The 15511-nt window shown below is 32.3% G+C and overlaps 1 protein-coding gene across 2 annotated transcripts; it reads left to right on the top strand.

The window, feature by feature from the left end:
• The first annotated feature begins 8126 nt into the window (after positions 1 to 8126).
• Positions 8127 to 15001, top strand: LOC133674424 (probable E3 ubiquitin-protein ligase XBOS32). Of its 2 annotated transcripts, XM_062095516.1 has the most exons (11): positions 8127 to 9033; positions 9150 to 9399; positions 9480 to 9539; positions 9715 to 9786; positions 9893 to 10068; positions 10156 to 10316; positions 10862 to 10920; positions 11011 to 11057; positions 12151 to 12291; positions 12899 to 12990; positions 14278 to 15001. In XM_062095516.1, exons 2-11 carry the CDS (start codon positions 9205 to 9207, stop codon positions 14802 to 14804), a joined length of 1530 nt encoding a protein of 509 aa, XP_061951500.1. In that variant the 5' UTR covers positions 8127 to 9033; positions 9150 to 9204; the 3' UTR covers positions 14805 to 15001. The 2 variants fall into 2 exon arrangements, with proteins under 2 accessions (XP_061951500.1, XP_061951501.1); XM_062095517.1 differs by lacking the exon at positions 8127 to 9033 and having other exon boundaries at positions 9261 to 9399; positions 9484 to 9539.
• Positions 15002 to 15511: the final 510 nt, after the last annotated feature.

Raw genomic sequence — 15511 nt, 5'->3', positions numbered from 1 at the left:
AATCGTAACCCTATTTGTTTTCTTGAGCTAAGTGAATATGAAAGATAACATTAACTTGGTTTTTCAAAAAATTCTACCTAGATCGGATTAATCAAACAAAATTCTGAAATTTACAATATTGATGATCACAGCCGATTATATTTGATACATGTTCTTTTTTTAATCTATGCACATTAAGTTTTCATGTTCTTCCCCCTCATGTGTGCTTTTCATGGTTGTCCAAAAAGCCCACGAAAGTCAATTTAACTCTCTCTCTTTTTATTTTTTTATTTTATTTTGTTGTCTCTCCCCTACCAAAATACCTGCAGGCTGCATGCTTTGACAATTTTTGGAAGTCAAGCCCCTTTATCGAGAAATTGTGTACACACGGTCCACCACCCTCCATGCACCGGCAAATTTTGGAACCACCTCGTAGTATTTTATGAATTCATGTGACCCATGTACTATTTCAAGCTCCAATATTCTAAGACACCACTTGCCATTTTTATTTTAAAAAAATGTTGAGATCGGAAAGAAGAAACATTTTCACTGGTTTTGTTTCTCAAAAAGCTTGACTGTTTGAACTTGGACACAAATTCAAAACGGCAGCCACCTAGTAATGAAAAAGGTAGACAAAACATGAAACCCTTTTTGGCAGTTAACCTAACTACGATTGAGAGCTTACGAACATGAGAGTGTGTTTTTCTTTTTTTAACATGGCTAGCTTGTGCTGCCTCAATGTGAACTAGTTTGTGATATGTGGTAAATTTGAGTTGGTAAACTCTAAAAAATTAACTCAAGCAGCTTGTTTTTTTTTGTTTTTTATTTACTTCAAATTATTATGATTATTTTGTTGTTTTTAATTTTTTTAAATAATTTTTAAAAAATAAAAAATATTATTTTAATATATTTCTGAACAAAAAATATTTTATAAATCAACTGTAATTTTCTTAAGAGATGAGATAAACTCGTGGAGACAACAAGCAATTAAAAATAAAGATTAATTGTGAAGTTAAATTCTTCTATAAATATGTTTCTTTTTTTAAGGTGGATTTTGTTAGAAAATAACATAGAATTATTTTGGAATCTTATTCAACAATTTATTTTTTAAATTAAAATAATTTTCTTAACAAATTAAGTTCTCATTGAAATATGTTTCTTTTGAGTTCCAGATACTTGAGGATTTGATAGTTTTGGTGTTTCCAAAGATTGAAAGGAAAAAATCGCAGGCATGGAAATCTTTGAAGCATGCATGGTGCATCGATTTATATGATATTTTTATATGGACCGTATGAAAAAATATTTGGCAGGGCAACCACTTCATGACAATTAGGCAAAGACAACAATAATAATATACATTTCTCTTTAAATCTAAGCTGGCTTTGATTATTAGATGTAGAATTTGTGAGTCAAATCAAATTGGCATCACATACTCTTAACTTACCTTTATTGTAATTTCTCGAATTTTTTTCATTAAGAAAACGACCTTTAGTGTATGTGTATACATGGGCAGTGCTATCTACGGTCGCATAAATTAATATGACAATAAGAACATCCAAACTAGTTACAAATAAATCAATTTGATCATTAAATTCTAAAGCAAACGTTAGATATCTGTCGCTCTAGAGTTAATCCATTCAAAAGCAGGCTTGATTAATTTTTCTATGGTCTAAGAAAAATTGAACAGCTTCAAGAGAAAAAAAAACAAAAAAGTATTAAAGTGGTTGGTATAAGAAAATTATATAATTCACGTTTTAGAATCTTATCCAACAGTTTAAGTTTTTTTGTAAAATGATTATTTAACATGGTATCAAAGCCTTAATGATCAAGCAATCACGAGTTCAAATCTTATTATTTCTATTTATTTGATAAAAATTAAAGATAAGATAGTGTGAACTTCTACAAGTTTTTATATTAAAGAATTTTCACTTAAAAGAATATATTAAAAAATAATATAAGTTATATCTTGAAATTTCATATAATATATAACATGCAGCTTAAGTTTTTGGGTAAAATACCCAAGAAAATGTTATATATATATATATATATATATATATATATATATATATATATATATATATATATAAAATCTTTAGCACTTACTTGAGAAGAAGTAGTGGTACTAAAGTTTGAAATCTAATAAATGAACTTGAGAGTAGTGTACGTAACTTAACTAATCTAAAGCAAATTTCTCACAATCAACAACTTCTTTGGTCCACAAGTGGGTTTAATTTCAAAGTTAGCTCTAATTACATCTCACCAAAAATATTCTGTCAAAGGTTTGAAAAAAAACAGAAGCCACCCCGTTAAAACTGTAAGTGGTCTAACCATGGGCATCCAAATATCTTCAACAGCTAGGTAAACGAAACCCTAATAGTTAATTAATCGGCATGATACATGCAGAAGACGAAGACTTATTGCAGGAGCTAGAGAATGAGAAGGCATGTGCCTGCGGAAGCTATTCCTTTTGTTTAATATATCCCCAGCTGCCAAGAGTATACATTTTGGTTTGAAATTATAGATTGGGATCAGTCATCGCCTGAAGTTGCATTCAATAGCTAGATTAATTTCTCGATATTAATTTAGTTCCACATCGCACGGATCTCGGCAGTATTCTGCGTGTTTTCATGATATTTCTTCATGGAAGAACACCCACACACAGCATGGGAATCACCTCACCCTAGCTACTATCTAACCCTGCTTAGCTACACTATTTGCCTAGACGCTAGGGTGTTTTCATAGGATGTGTGGAACGGGGTCAAAACCTATTTTTCTTAAATTTTGAATTTTTTTATTTAAAATAAATTTTTTATGTTTTCATATTCTTTTAATATTTTGATATAAAAAAATTATTTTAATATATTTTTAAGCAAACAATACTTTAAACTACCGCCGTTACCACAATCTCAAACACACTTAGTGTTGTAACGGTTGTTTTAGTTCTTTTTATTCAGAAATATATTAAAATAATATTTTTTTTATTTTAAAAAAATTAATTTTGATATTAACACATTAAAATGATTTGAAAACACCAAAAAAAATTAATTTGAAATAAAAAATAAAAAAAACAATTATTTTTTTAAATATTTTCGAAATTTAAAAAAAAAGAGTACAATAAGATGCAAGGAAAAGTAAGGCCACCACAATAATCATGGGGCTCTCTTTACTATTGTTTCGGGCCTAACAGCCCAGCATGTACTTAGATTGGTCATAGGATTAATTTCTAGGCCATTCTTAGGAGCCCTTAATGTTCTAAATTAGATGGGCCCATACTTTAACCTTGAGATTAGACCCAAAACACACTTCTCCCAGCTCCCAATAACTTGCTCACACAGAGCTTTCTTTGTTTAAAATCCTTTGCCATTCAAATCTCAAACTGTGACTGTTATCCTATTAAGAATTCTTCGTTTTTCTCTAAATCCCAACTGTATTGGTTTTCCCTAATTATTGAAATTGCAAAAGGGTGCATTTGAGATTTTGAAAGAAAAAAAAACCCAACAAGTGATTTAGTAAGCCAATGATCAACATGTTATAATCAGACATAAAGAACTAAGTTATAATCAGGTTATAACTAAGTTATAGATTTGCAGACATAAAGAACTAAGTTATAGTCAGGTTCACGATACAAGGAGTAAGGAATAATTTACTCAATTCGATATTTCCATCTTCTGTATATATTGTACTTGAAACTTGAGCTTTTTAAAATTCGATCGGTGGCTGGATTATAGGTTTTAATTGGTTATCAGAGTATATTAGATTGATTTTTTTATATAAAACAAAACAATGTTTTTGTTAAGAAATTAAATAGTTAATAAATTACAACTAAGTTTTTAACTGGATTAACTAGATCATCAAGTAAACTTAGAGTTTTGATTGAGTTGTTTAGATTTTTATTTTTTTTTTATTTTTTTTAAATCCAACCCGATTCTGAGAGCAAGTTTGCCGAGTCTGATTTGAAGTCTATGAGCAAAAAGAAGTGATAAGAAAGTGGGAAAACTGGTAATCATCTTCCTTGCAAACCGATTGCTTGCTAGTTTTAGTTAAAAAACAGGGGGTTTGATTTTTGGACTTGGGATTTCTTTTAGTGGGCAGAATCATTATAATTTTTAACTTTTTCTTAAAATGTTTTTTAAATTATTTTTTATTTTTTAAAAAATATTAAATTAATGTTTTCAAATGTTTTTAAATGATTTTGATGTGACATTTTTTTAATTAAAAATTAGCTTAAACTAGAATATCAAATACACTCCTCTTCATCCTTTGTTGATGATTACATTTTAAACTGACAGGGAGCAGCGGAAGTTTGATGCAGAAGAATAATGTGTCCATTCAAGGGGCTGGAAAGGCCACTGGAAATCATGCTTCATTCTCTCTCAGATGAGAAGCCGGCAAGCAACTGCATACGACTTTTGCAAGTTGAGGTTCTATCCTCCTTGTTTAACAGAAGACTATTAGGGATGTGAGTCAAGTGACAGTGACTATATATTAATTGTCAAGTTAAAAAAACTCGCCTGCCTTCCATCCTTCCTTCCTTTGCTTCTCTTTTCTTTTCTTTTCTCAACAAGTGTGCTTGTATAAAAAAAAAACGTTCATCCTCCTGGTGCCTTGAGACTAGTTGAAGTTAGCTTACCTTCTGCTCCTGAGGGTAGATCTAATCCAGCAAATCAACAGCTTCCTGCGAGCCCATGACGATTTTGTTGAGCTGATGAGAAAATTAAGACCTGTTCACATTGCTGTCCAAACTCCTAATTAATGAGACCGGTTTCGGATGAACCATCCTAGCAAATATGACAAGGAATAAATCTCTAATCCTAGCATGGATATATATCCTGTCTTTGACGAAATCAAATAAATATTCCCAATTCTGATACGTAAAACTTGATTTCAAGATTCCACTGGAACCTAAAATTAAAAGAAAAACGAAAAGCAGAGAAAAATGACGTGAAATTCGTCATAATTCATATAGGGAGATGCATGCCCTAATAATTTATGATGAAGGCACCTGTATTGTATTAACCCTAATGATACAAGTGCTTGAATTGGCATGCAAGCTTTGTCCGACTGAACTGTAATTGCAACCCAAGTGCCCAGCACATTACCCTAAATAATATAATGAGAGCGAGCACAAAGATTCCAAATGTGCCCCATTTAATGCCCAAACATCAAATTTATAGCCAATCATGCTGCCTTAACATGCCGCTTTGGTATACTGTTTAGCTTTTTCCCTACCTTTTTTCTTCTCCGACGGCCAGAATTGCTGTCATCATTTTGCTTCATGTTCTTGTCAGCATGGCTTGATCATTCGAATCCATTTGCCAGGTCTCAAATTGCTCTTTAATATACATAATGCTCGTCGACGACTTAAATGTCCACCGTTCTTTAATGAGATTAAAAACAACCTAACATTCCTAATTAAATTCGTTGAAGATATACAACACTAAGAAATCCCCTTGCTCGCTCTCACCACCATGCACAACTTGTAGTTATTACTTGTTCAATTGCCCGGGTTACGTACGTAATGGGTTTCTATTTATTTAATCTTAAAAACATTTATTAGGGGAAAGTTTTGATGCATGCATATAAACCATTTTTACTTGATTTATATATATAAAAATTTATCACGATATATTATTTTCATAACAAATTACAAAACAATCATTTTTAACATTAAAAAATATCATGGGTTTCTATATATTTAATTATATCGGAAGAAAACATTTCTTCTTGAGAATTTTTATTAAAAGTTTATCAAGTTATTAAAACTAACTTTTTTTTGTTCATGCTTCTCTTTATATATATATAGTTTTTTAATAAAAAAAAAATATAATGTGCATATTAGGTGCACATATTGTTATTCATAAAATAATCACTAAAATTACCATTAAACCTTTAATTTTATTTGAAAAACATAATATCTTTACAAAATGTCACTGTAATTGTTTTATATGAAAATAATTTTATTTTAGTATATTAAAAAATTTGAGGGGAAAAAAAAACAAGGAAAGGGCTTGCAAGATATTGCAAGGCGGAAGGCCAGCTCGTGTGCCTGGCCTTTAAAGAGAAGCATTTGCACCTAGTTGTTTGGAGAGAATCCCACGCGCCTGGTTTTTGTTTTTTTGTTTTTAAAGAGTGTACGACGCGACATTCATTTGGACAAGGGACATGTTGTCTGTTGCAAGGAATTTCAATTATTGTGATTTTGAAAAATTAGAGCTCTGAAACTTTGATTTTTATTTTTTTATTTTAAAACATTCAAAAATATTTTTAGAAACTCAATAACTCTATTTTTAAGGCCAAAATATACATTAATTAGTCTAAAAACTCAATTTGAACTGAATATAATTTTTCTTATTCAAATCACCATCATTAAACTCTCCACATTAAAATAAATTCATTAACAATAAAATATATTTTTTGTAATTAAAAAGTGGTTGGTCAAAAGTCCTTTTTCTCTTTTTTTCCTAACAATTTTCTCTCTTTTTTATTCACATATTAATGACTAAAATATATAAAAATATAATTTTATAATTAAAATATAAACTTAAAAAATAATAGAGATCAAAGTGTTGAAAGACATGCTTTTGAACAACAAAAAAAAAAGAAAAACACAACCCTTTTCTTTTCTTTTCTTTTCTTTTCTTTTTTTAATTTTGATTCATTTTCTTTCGATTATTTTTTTAACTAATTGAACCATATAATTGTATGCTTTTTTTTAAATACTAATCTTTAATGAAGAGTTGAAATAATTTTTCCCATAGCCTATATGCACAAGCATGCAAAGAAAAATAAATATTCAAAAAATAAAACCAAACCAACATAACTTGGAAGGACTAAAAAGATTGAAAAAAATAAAATTTAACGATCAAGCAAAAAAAAATAATATTCAGGTACCAAAGAAGAAAAATGCTATGAACAATGGGGGTGAACATGCTAATGAGTCTACAAAAGCAGTGGCAACACAATAATTCCCTAAAAACAAACAAATTAAGTCTGCTTGAACAATGACAGCACAATAAATTCCCCACCATTTTTTTTTATTTCTTTAATATTTATATTTGTTAATAATCATTTTAAATTCATAATTAATCTATCTTTAAAAAAAATAAAAATTTTAACCATAATAATTATGGATGCTTAAAAATACCATAAAAATAGGAGTCTTTTTAATTTTTTTATTAATGCGATTGACTTTGGTGCTTATATAGGTTTAAAACTCTTTGTTATGAACCAAATGCCAAGAGTTCCAATTTCTGTAAAAGTTGAGTAGTTTGATTAAAATAGATTTTTTTTTCCTTTTGTGAGGTAACAGTGTTTGTAATTATTAATTCAATTCCAAAAATTGAGAAATTTATGAAAATAATTAGTCATAACACTCATTAACTAATAAGGTAAATAAGTTGTCTCATATATACTTCAAGTACACAAGATTGTGTCTTTTGTATTTATATATAGCCGTAGGTATTTTTATAATGTTTATATTTTTTCGCTGTTTTAAAAGTGTTTTTAAAAAATTTAAATCTTTTTTATTTTTTTTTGTTTTAAATTAATATTTTTTTGTGTTTTCAAATTATTTTAATGTGCTGATTTTAAAAATAATTTTTAAAAAATAAAAAAAATTATTTTGATGCATTTCCGTGTAAAAAACATATTGAAAAGTAACCTCAACCACACTAACAAACACACCCAAAAATTAAAACTCAATATATATATATAAAGGATGAAAAACATAACAATAACTGAAAAAAAAAGATATTTCATGCTGAATGCAAGACTTACTAAGAAATTCTGGGCAATATCAAACAACACTATGTGATAAAATAAAATAAAAAAGTATGGCCTTGAATTGAGATCTTAAAACTGGATTTAATTGCGAGTCTCATTACTCTATCCATCCATATGTTTTTTTTTTGTTAATCTTTCTTATTAATGTTCACCATTTCTATTATTTTCCATACCTTACTCGCCATGAAAAAGAAATGATAAATTGAGTCAAAACATGATTGCAAGAATTGAAAACACTACCCATGTTTATATTTAATTTGTGAGATTTGTAATCGTAGCAAGAAAATAACAAATAAAACTAAGAGCTTCCTTTTTTTTTAATTTATTTCTATAATTTCCCTCCAGCGCTAAGCAAGCAACGAAAGAAAGAAAGAAAGAAAAAAAAAAAAACGAAGTTGACTGGCCAAGAATCCATCCAATGATGGGAGACACGCCTTTCATTCATGTTTTCTCTTTCTTTCTTTTATTTTTATTTTTTTTGGCTAAAAGTTGTAGTTAAAGGTCGCTGTCTTTCCCCATTTCAATTTCTTATCTCTTGCGATTCTCAATTTTGCCTATTTTAAGCTCCTTTTTGCCTAAATATTTGGCCATTTCTTCTCTACTTTTGATCAAGCTTTCTTTCCTCCTGTATTTCTTTATCTCCTCATTAGGAGAGATGCCTGATCCGGGTTTCTTACGTTGAGATTCTTTGAGTGAAATTTGGAAGAAGAAGTTAATATTGGGGAGTTCTGTTTTATTTTTTTTCCCTTGTTTTGGACGTTCTGTTGTGAAGTTTGATTCTTTGAGGCATAATAGGAGATGTGTTTTTGAAATTCTCAATCTTTAAGAAGTTTATGGAATCGGGGCATTGGAAATTTGTGTATTTGAGGGAGAATATATGAGATTTTGAAATTTGAAGGAGAATTGGATAGCTTGAAAGTTGTTGTGTTCTTTTTGGTGAAGAAGTAAATACGATGGTGTTGACAATTGATTAGTGAATTCGTCATTGAATTATTGGATTGGTTTCTCGAAATTCACGAGATCTTTAACTAAGCTATAAAGAGTCACATTCAGCTTCTCTTATTGTTTTTTTTTCTCAAGTCAGTAGTCGAAGAGACCCTGCTTTAATTCTTTCATTTGGAATTTGGATGCCAACTGCAGTCTTTTTCTAACCTTTTCCTTGTCTCTCTCAAAATTCACCATAGGTATTATGAAAAGGTCAATGAGATTATGACTGTTGCAACCAATTATTTGGTTTATTTTTCGAATTTTGGATTGTTATTAGTTGGATAGGTACGAGGAACGCTTTCCATTTTCCTTATGTTCTGTCATGTATAAACAAGCTTGTGAATAGTTTGGGGGCTGAGGATACAAAAGCCCTCATTTACTTTTTTTGTTTTTTGTGGAAGATCAAGGGAGTTGCTTTGGAGCTAGAAAAAACAATCTTGCTTCTTCCCAGAAATCATGAAATTTCTGAGCATCATAGGCAATTCACTTGGTTGTTCTGCCTCTGGAGAACGTTTGGTTTCGGCTGCAAGAGATGGGGATATTCAAGAAGCTAAGGCTTTATTGGAATACAATCCAAGGCTTGCAAGGTACTCAACATTTGGTGTTCGAAATTCTCCACTCCATTACTCTGCAGCTCAGGGTCACCATGAGGTATTTTGTGGTTAATCTTTTACGTTGAGCAATTATTGAGTCATCTCTGTTGTGGTGATGGTGATTTTACATGTTTTTAGATAGTTTCTCTCTTGCTTGAGTCTGGAATTGATATCAATCTGAGGAATTATCGTGGTCAGGTAATTTCATCATACCTCAAATGGAATTTTTAGGCTTTATTTGTATGGTATTTTAGCTTTTATTTACTTGAAGCAACCGTTCATATAGCTTTTAGGTATTTTGAGAAACTTCAAGACAGGTTAGCATCTCTATGAAATAATACAATTTCTAGTTCTTTTTAATTTGTGTGAACAGACTGCTTTGATGCAAGCTTGTCAACATGGTCACTGGGAGGTTGTGCTGACTTTGATGCTTTTTAAAGCCAATGTATGTAGTTTACTTTCAAGTCAATTAGACCATACTTCATTAACCATGAATAGCTTAGAAGATTTAGGAACTATGAATGTGACATTTGTGGAGTATTGGATTTTAGATTCACAGAGCAGATTATCTTAATGGGGGTACTGCACTTCACTTGGCTGCTTTGAATGGTCATTCTCGATGCATACGCCTCCTCCTTGCAGACTATATACCTAGCATAGCTGATTGTTGGGAGATTTTAAGTAAGGGATCTAAGGACAATGAATCCATCTCTGAGTTTGATGGAAGGTACTTTCAACTCTTAGTTTTCTTTGCACTTCTATCATCCTTTATTATGATTTTGTTTGCTGAGGTGTGCCATTGTGCTTGCACCAGTGCTCTTCGCGAGGTAATCAATAGACCTGCTGATGGAGGCATAACTGCTTTGCATATGGCAGCCCTAAATGGGCATGTTGAAAGCGTGCAGTTACTCTTGGACTTGGGAGCTTCCGTTTATGAGGTCACCGTGGAAGATGGAACTACTATCGATCTAATAGGTGATCCCAGTTTACTTTAAGTGATGATAGCTGATCTTGCACTGTTAGGCTGACTTCCAGGAGGAACAGTAATGCCATTTTTTGCAGTTCTTATTTTTGTATATTACTTAAACTGTGACACAATTCTCTACCATGGGTACAAGAGCAATTGTTTTATGCCATCAATGCTCATTAATTTCTCATGCTCAGTTTCTCACGTAGTAAGAGACTAAGACACTTTTAAAATGGAGGCCATTTGATTAATTTGTTTTCAAACCACTGTTGCAACTCAGTAAATACAGTATACAGAGGAATTGGATTCTGTGTCATCCAAATCAAAATAGCAAAGGACACGGTTATCAAAATGTCAAATCAATCTGTGGAATTCCAAGATTTCAGTTGCATAAGCAAAATCCTATCTTTAATGACATTATTCAGCTATCAATACCTTATCTATAGGCACGAGGTTAGTACCTATGGGTTACGGGGCACAATTAATCTGGGCTAAATTGTTTAGCTTGCAATGCCAAATATTTAAATGTCTGCCCCTGGTTGCTGCTTTGCAGGTGCTGGAAGCACGGCTCTTCACTATGCTGCATGTGGTGGAAATTCACAATGTTGTCAAGTATGTTTCCTAACAAAGAAGAAAACTATGAAACTGAAAATGAGTTATATATATGCTGAATCTTTGTCATGATCATGTGTTGTGCTTCAGATTTTGATTGCCAGGGGTGCTAATTTGACGGCTGAGAATGCAAATGGGTATGAATCTCCTGTAGCATATTTTTGGATTTAGTACTCTCATATGTTCAATGTATATAATAATGTAGTGATTTGCAAGTGGCATCTACTTGAATCTTTCTGCAATGATATTATATCTGCTTTTAAACCAGGTATGGCACATACACACAATTAAAATGTTTTCCTTTACCAGTTGTTATTTTGGTCTGCATGCTTACACTGTTTGTGCCTGGATAGGAGGGTGGGCAGTAGAAATCTTAATTTGTTGAGGATGTCACAATGATTTTGGGTTGGCAAACATTGTGCATTCTGACAAATAAAACATTCTTAACAAGTTGGCATTGAAATCATTTAGGATAAGAGTTGCCCATGAAACTGAAAAATCACATGGATGACTAAAGTGACCATGGAAGAGTTAAAACTGATGTCACTGTGGCATTGGGTGCTGACAAAATGAATTTCGGACTTCATAATATACCTGCTTTACCCTCTCTTTGTTCATTGTATTTATGACTGCTTTATATTGAGAGAGATCAGCTGTGAAGGTCGTTACCTTTAAATCACTAACATCTTTGACTGATAAAGAAGGGAAATATCATAGAAGTTTCACTATGATTTTAGATACCTGTCAGTGAAGCTATTTTCCCCTTGAATTTTCTCTAGAATGTAGCTGTGGTTTTGCCAATGTCTATCAAGTGAGGATGGCCACTCTTCAGAAGAAAACTTGCTTGCTTCATTTCACCTTATACACCTATGTGCCTTTTTTGCATTATATTTGATCTTAGGCAATGATTATGATTTTTACTAGCAATAATATGAGAATCTCAAACTCTTTTCTACTTAACATCAAGTCTACGTGTTAACATTATAATACATATCAAACACAACATAATTAGTTTTCAAGATCAGTAAAATCTGGGCATTCTAATCATTCCATTTGGAATTATATCATTGCAATGATGGATCTGTACTTTAAAATGTTGTGACCGACAAATGTCCAAAGCTGTTGGATGTCCAATTGCCCCTTTATTGTATGATTTACTGTATAAATTCTATTGAGATAAACCACATCGTTGTGTTAAAACACCTCTTGTTCTCTTTTGTTTGATTCAAGGTGGACTCCATCGATGGTTGCTTGTTCGTGGCACAGAAATGAACTTGAGGAGATTCTTTGCTCACAGCCAGGGAACCGGTCTCAAATCTGTCCTTCTTCATATCTATCTATTCCCTTTATGAGCATTGTCAAAATTGCCAGGTAAATACAGCTTGTCATATTTTATTGGCTACTCTACTGTAATGCATTGGCATATGCCATATCATGTGACTTGCTACATAAAATCACAATGACCCCTGAATTTTACACTTTTGTGTAAACTACAAGGTCTTTGCTTCCTGAGAAGCTTTTTCTTGCCTTTAGTATCTTTTTGTGTGTTAACATCTTGCCTGGCTGATAATGTGACTTTCAATTAAGTTCCAAATTAGTAGCTGCCATCAGGGTGGCATTTGCAAAAAATGCAGACCCCTAGAAGCACTGAGGAATAAAACTATTGCACATGATGTTAACCGCTTACATGCTCATGGAAAAGGCTTTTTATTAAGTATGCGGTGAAACGTTTCTAGTTCAGATTGAGTTCCATGTGAATGAAATCACATTGCTTGAAGTTTTTTTAGAGTGTCATTTGCAGAACTTTTGAGATTGAGTTCCATGTAATAGAAATCACATACATTGCATGAAGTTTTCTTCATGGTCATTTTAGGTCTTAGAGTCTCATTTACAATCACAGAAATTAATGTTTTGTTTCCAAGTACAATAGTTAACTATATAATCAAGGAATGTTATCTTTTGTTGGGACCATTTGCAGAGAATGTGGATGGAGGAACAATGATTCCCTCCCTACATGTGAGGATGCATGTGTGGTTTGTTTGGAAAGGAAGTGCACAGTTGCTGCAGAAGGTATGTTACTATCAATTGTTAGTAGTTTCCAATTTTCTATCATGTTTTCCCTCCTTAAATGTTTTTGTCTGGAAAGGAACTAATATTGTCAAGCGGAAATGGTGAAAGTAAAACTATTGGAAAAAATGAGGAAAGTTATTTTATCATGTACTACCTTTCTGGAAGCTATTGTATAGTGCAAATGATAGATTTTTTTTGGCTTGTGGAGTAAAATGTTGTGGGCTTGAGACCTAAGAGCTATCATTTTAAAGCAAATGTTGAAGGGTAGCAGTATCGCCAGAGTCCATTTCCAGAACCTTGTTTTTCGATTAAATTTTATTTGCTCTCTAATTTTTGCAGTTTTGTTGCCAAAAGATGGAAAGTGGAATCTTAAAACGTTCTCTCTTAACATCAGTGTGTGTTTCATGTGTTTCATACACATAAATGTAGCCTTTTGGCCCATGCATATATAGATGAATCCGGAACTCTGAATGATCATTTTTTGCACCAAAACTTTGAATTCCCATGTTTTTGGAAAATAAAAATTTTTCATTTCAACATTTGGGAACGACACCTCTTCTACAGGGTTATGTTTCTGGATCCATCCAAGTGGTGGTATGAGCTGGATACTCATTTCTTAGGCTTTGTAAAGAGTGATGGATGAGGGTGATATTATATAGCAGTAGTGGCAGATAGAGATTGTGGTGGTCTGTCACCTTCATATGCATTGTTGGTGGTAGTTAGGATTATATTTCTTCAGGTACAAGGTATATAATTAGAGAACAACTGTGACAGTCCCTTTAAATCTATTGGAAAATGAGAATTATATTCGAGGCTATTAAAACTCAGCATGAACAATTCATCCAGTAAAGCATCTATAGCAATGTAATTTTCCAGGTAACAGAAAAGTCTAGGTATGACGCTCTTAGAGCATACTCGTTTTCTTTCAAACCTTGAATGATTTTACTGCATATTATTTCATGTATAACATGGTTGATCAAGTGGCTTTTACCTGAGTACATCTATACATATTTCATGTGTACCATTGCTTATATCCATTGATTTGTAATTTTCTTTTAATTCTACAAAAACCTTGATGTTTGGGATATTTCCAATTAGTTACGAGGGTATTTGACGAGTTCATGGTGTTTTTGTGTTTCGTGTCACCAAATAATAGCTGAAATTTGTGTAACTGATGCCAAACTATATATATATATATTCTCACCATCTTCTCCTTGTGTGCTTCTACTGAATTTTCTCGTCATTTATAAATAATGCCTTCACCACATAAAACAATATGATGTGCAGGCTGTAGACATGAATTTTGCACACGATGTGCATTGTATCTTTGTTCTGCAATCTGTACCTCAACTGTTGCTCAAGGCCCAACAGGGTCAGTTGCCTGTCCTCTCTGCCGGCATGGCATAGTTTCATTTGTCAAGCTTCCTGGAACAAAGCCATTGGTTAAAGCTATTGCCAGAACAAGTTTATCTCTATCATTTTGCACATGTTCGGGTGAAGAACAAGATTTCACTTCAATGAAAACCCTACTCTGCAAGCCTGATTTCCAATGCACCAGAATTTCCCCGCTTTCATCTTCGTTCCGCTCTTTAAGTTGCCGGAAGTTTCCGTCAATGAATTTCAATGCCAGCCGATGCATGGGAACTTCAGATACAAGTCCATCTTTGGTTCCTTGTACTATTGATCGGAACCTGCGTGAATGCCTAGTCAGGTGTTCGAGATCAAGAATTAGACAATCGACTTCTAACACAGAGCGCAGGAGGTCTTGGTTATCAGCACTCAACCAGTATGTAACTACAGGAACTGGGTGCTAACGTTTTGAGAGCTCTGTTCGCCTCTTTCAACCGTGATGAATTTTTTGTGCCTTCTTGTCCACAATTAAAGATCACAAGTTCTGGTTGGCAGTGATTATTGGGTTTGTATATATGAAATAGCATCGGCAATACGTACAAATGAATCAAATTAATATCATTGCTCTTGTCCGTCTTTCATCAACGGACGGTTATATTTTTGTTTTGCTTGTTACCTGGAAGATGGGAGGGTGGACAAAAACCTTGGAACACCATGCGAGTAACTTTCAAAGCGTTGCGGGTTATTCTTCAATCTGAATTTCAATGAACATTGACTTCCTGCTCATCTAGATTTTTGTTATTAATTGTTTTATCTTGATCATTGTTTTCTGCCAAAAGATGGGGTAAAATCGATGGGCCTTTTCTATCTGTATATTTTTTGAAGTTTTTTTTACTTCTAACATATTGTTATATTATTAAAAAAATATTTTAAAAATTTTAAAAATATTAATGTATAAACAAATTTAAAAACAAAAAAAAATTATTAAAACATTATCTAACAGAAAAAACAATCGAGCCCTAAATTTAGAACTGGTAAAAAAACAAAAGAACATTTGGCATCTGAGGCATCATCACATGAAGGACCACACGCAGCAGGCACATCTCATTAAACGCTTTTAAAACATCTAGCTACTTACTAGCTAGATCTAGAAGAATATCAAGGCGAATCC

The sequence above is a fragment of the Populus nigra genome, chromosome 15 (assembly GCF_951802175.1).
Source record: "Populus nigra chromosome 15, ddPopNigr1.1, whole genome shotgun sequence".
Taxonomy (NCBI): Eukaryota; Viridiplantae; Streptophyta; class Magnoliopsida; order Malpighiales; family Salicaceae; genus Populus; species Populus nigra.
This window is presented reverse-complemented; position numbering and strand designations above follow the sequence as displayed.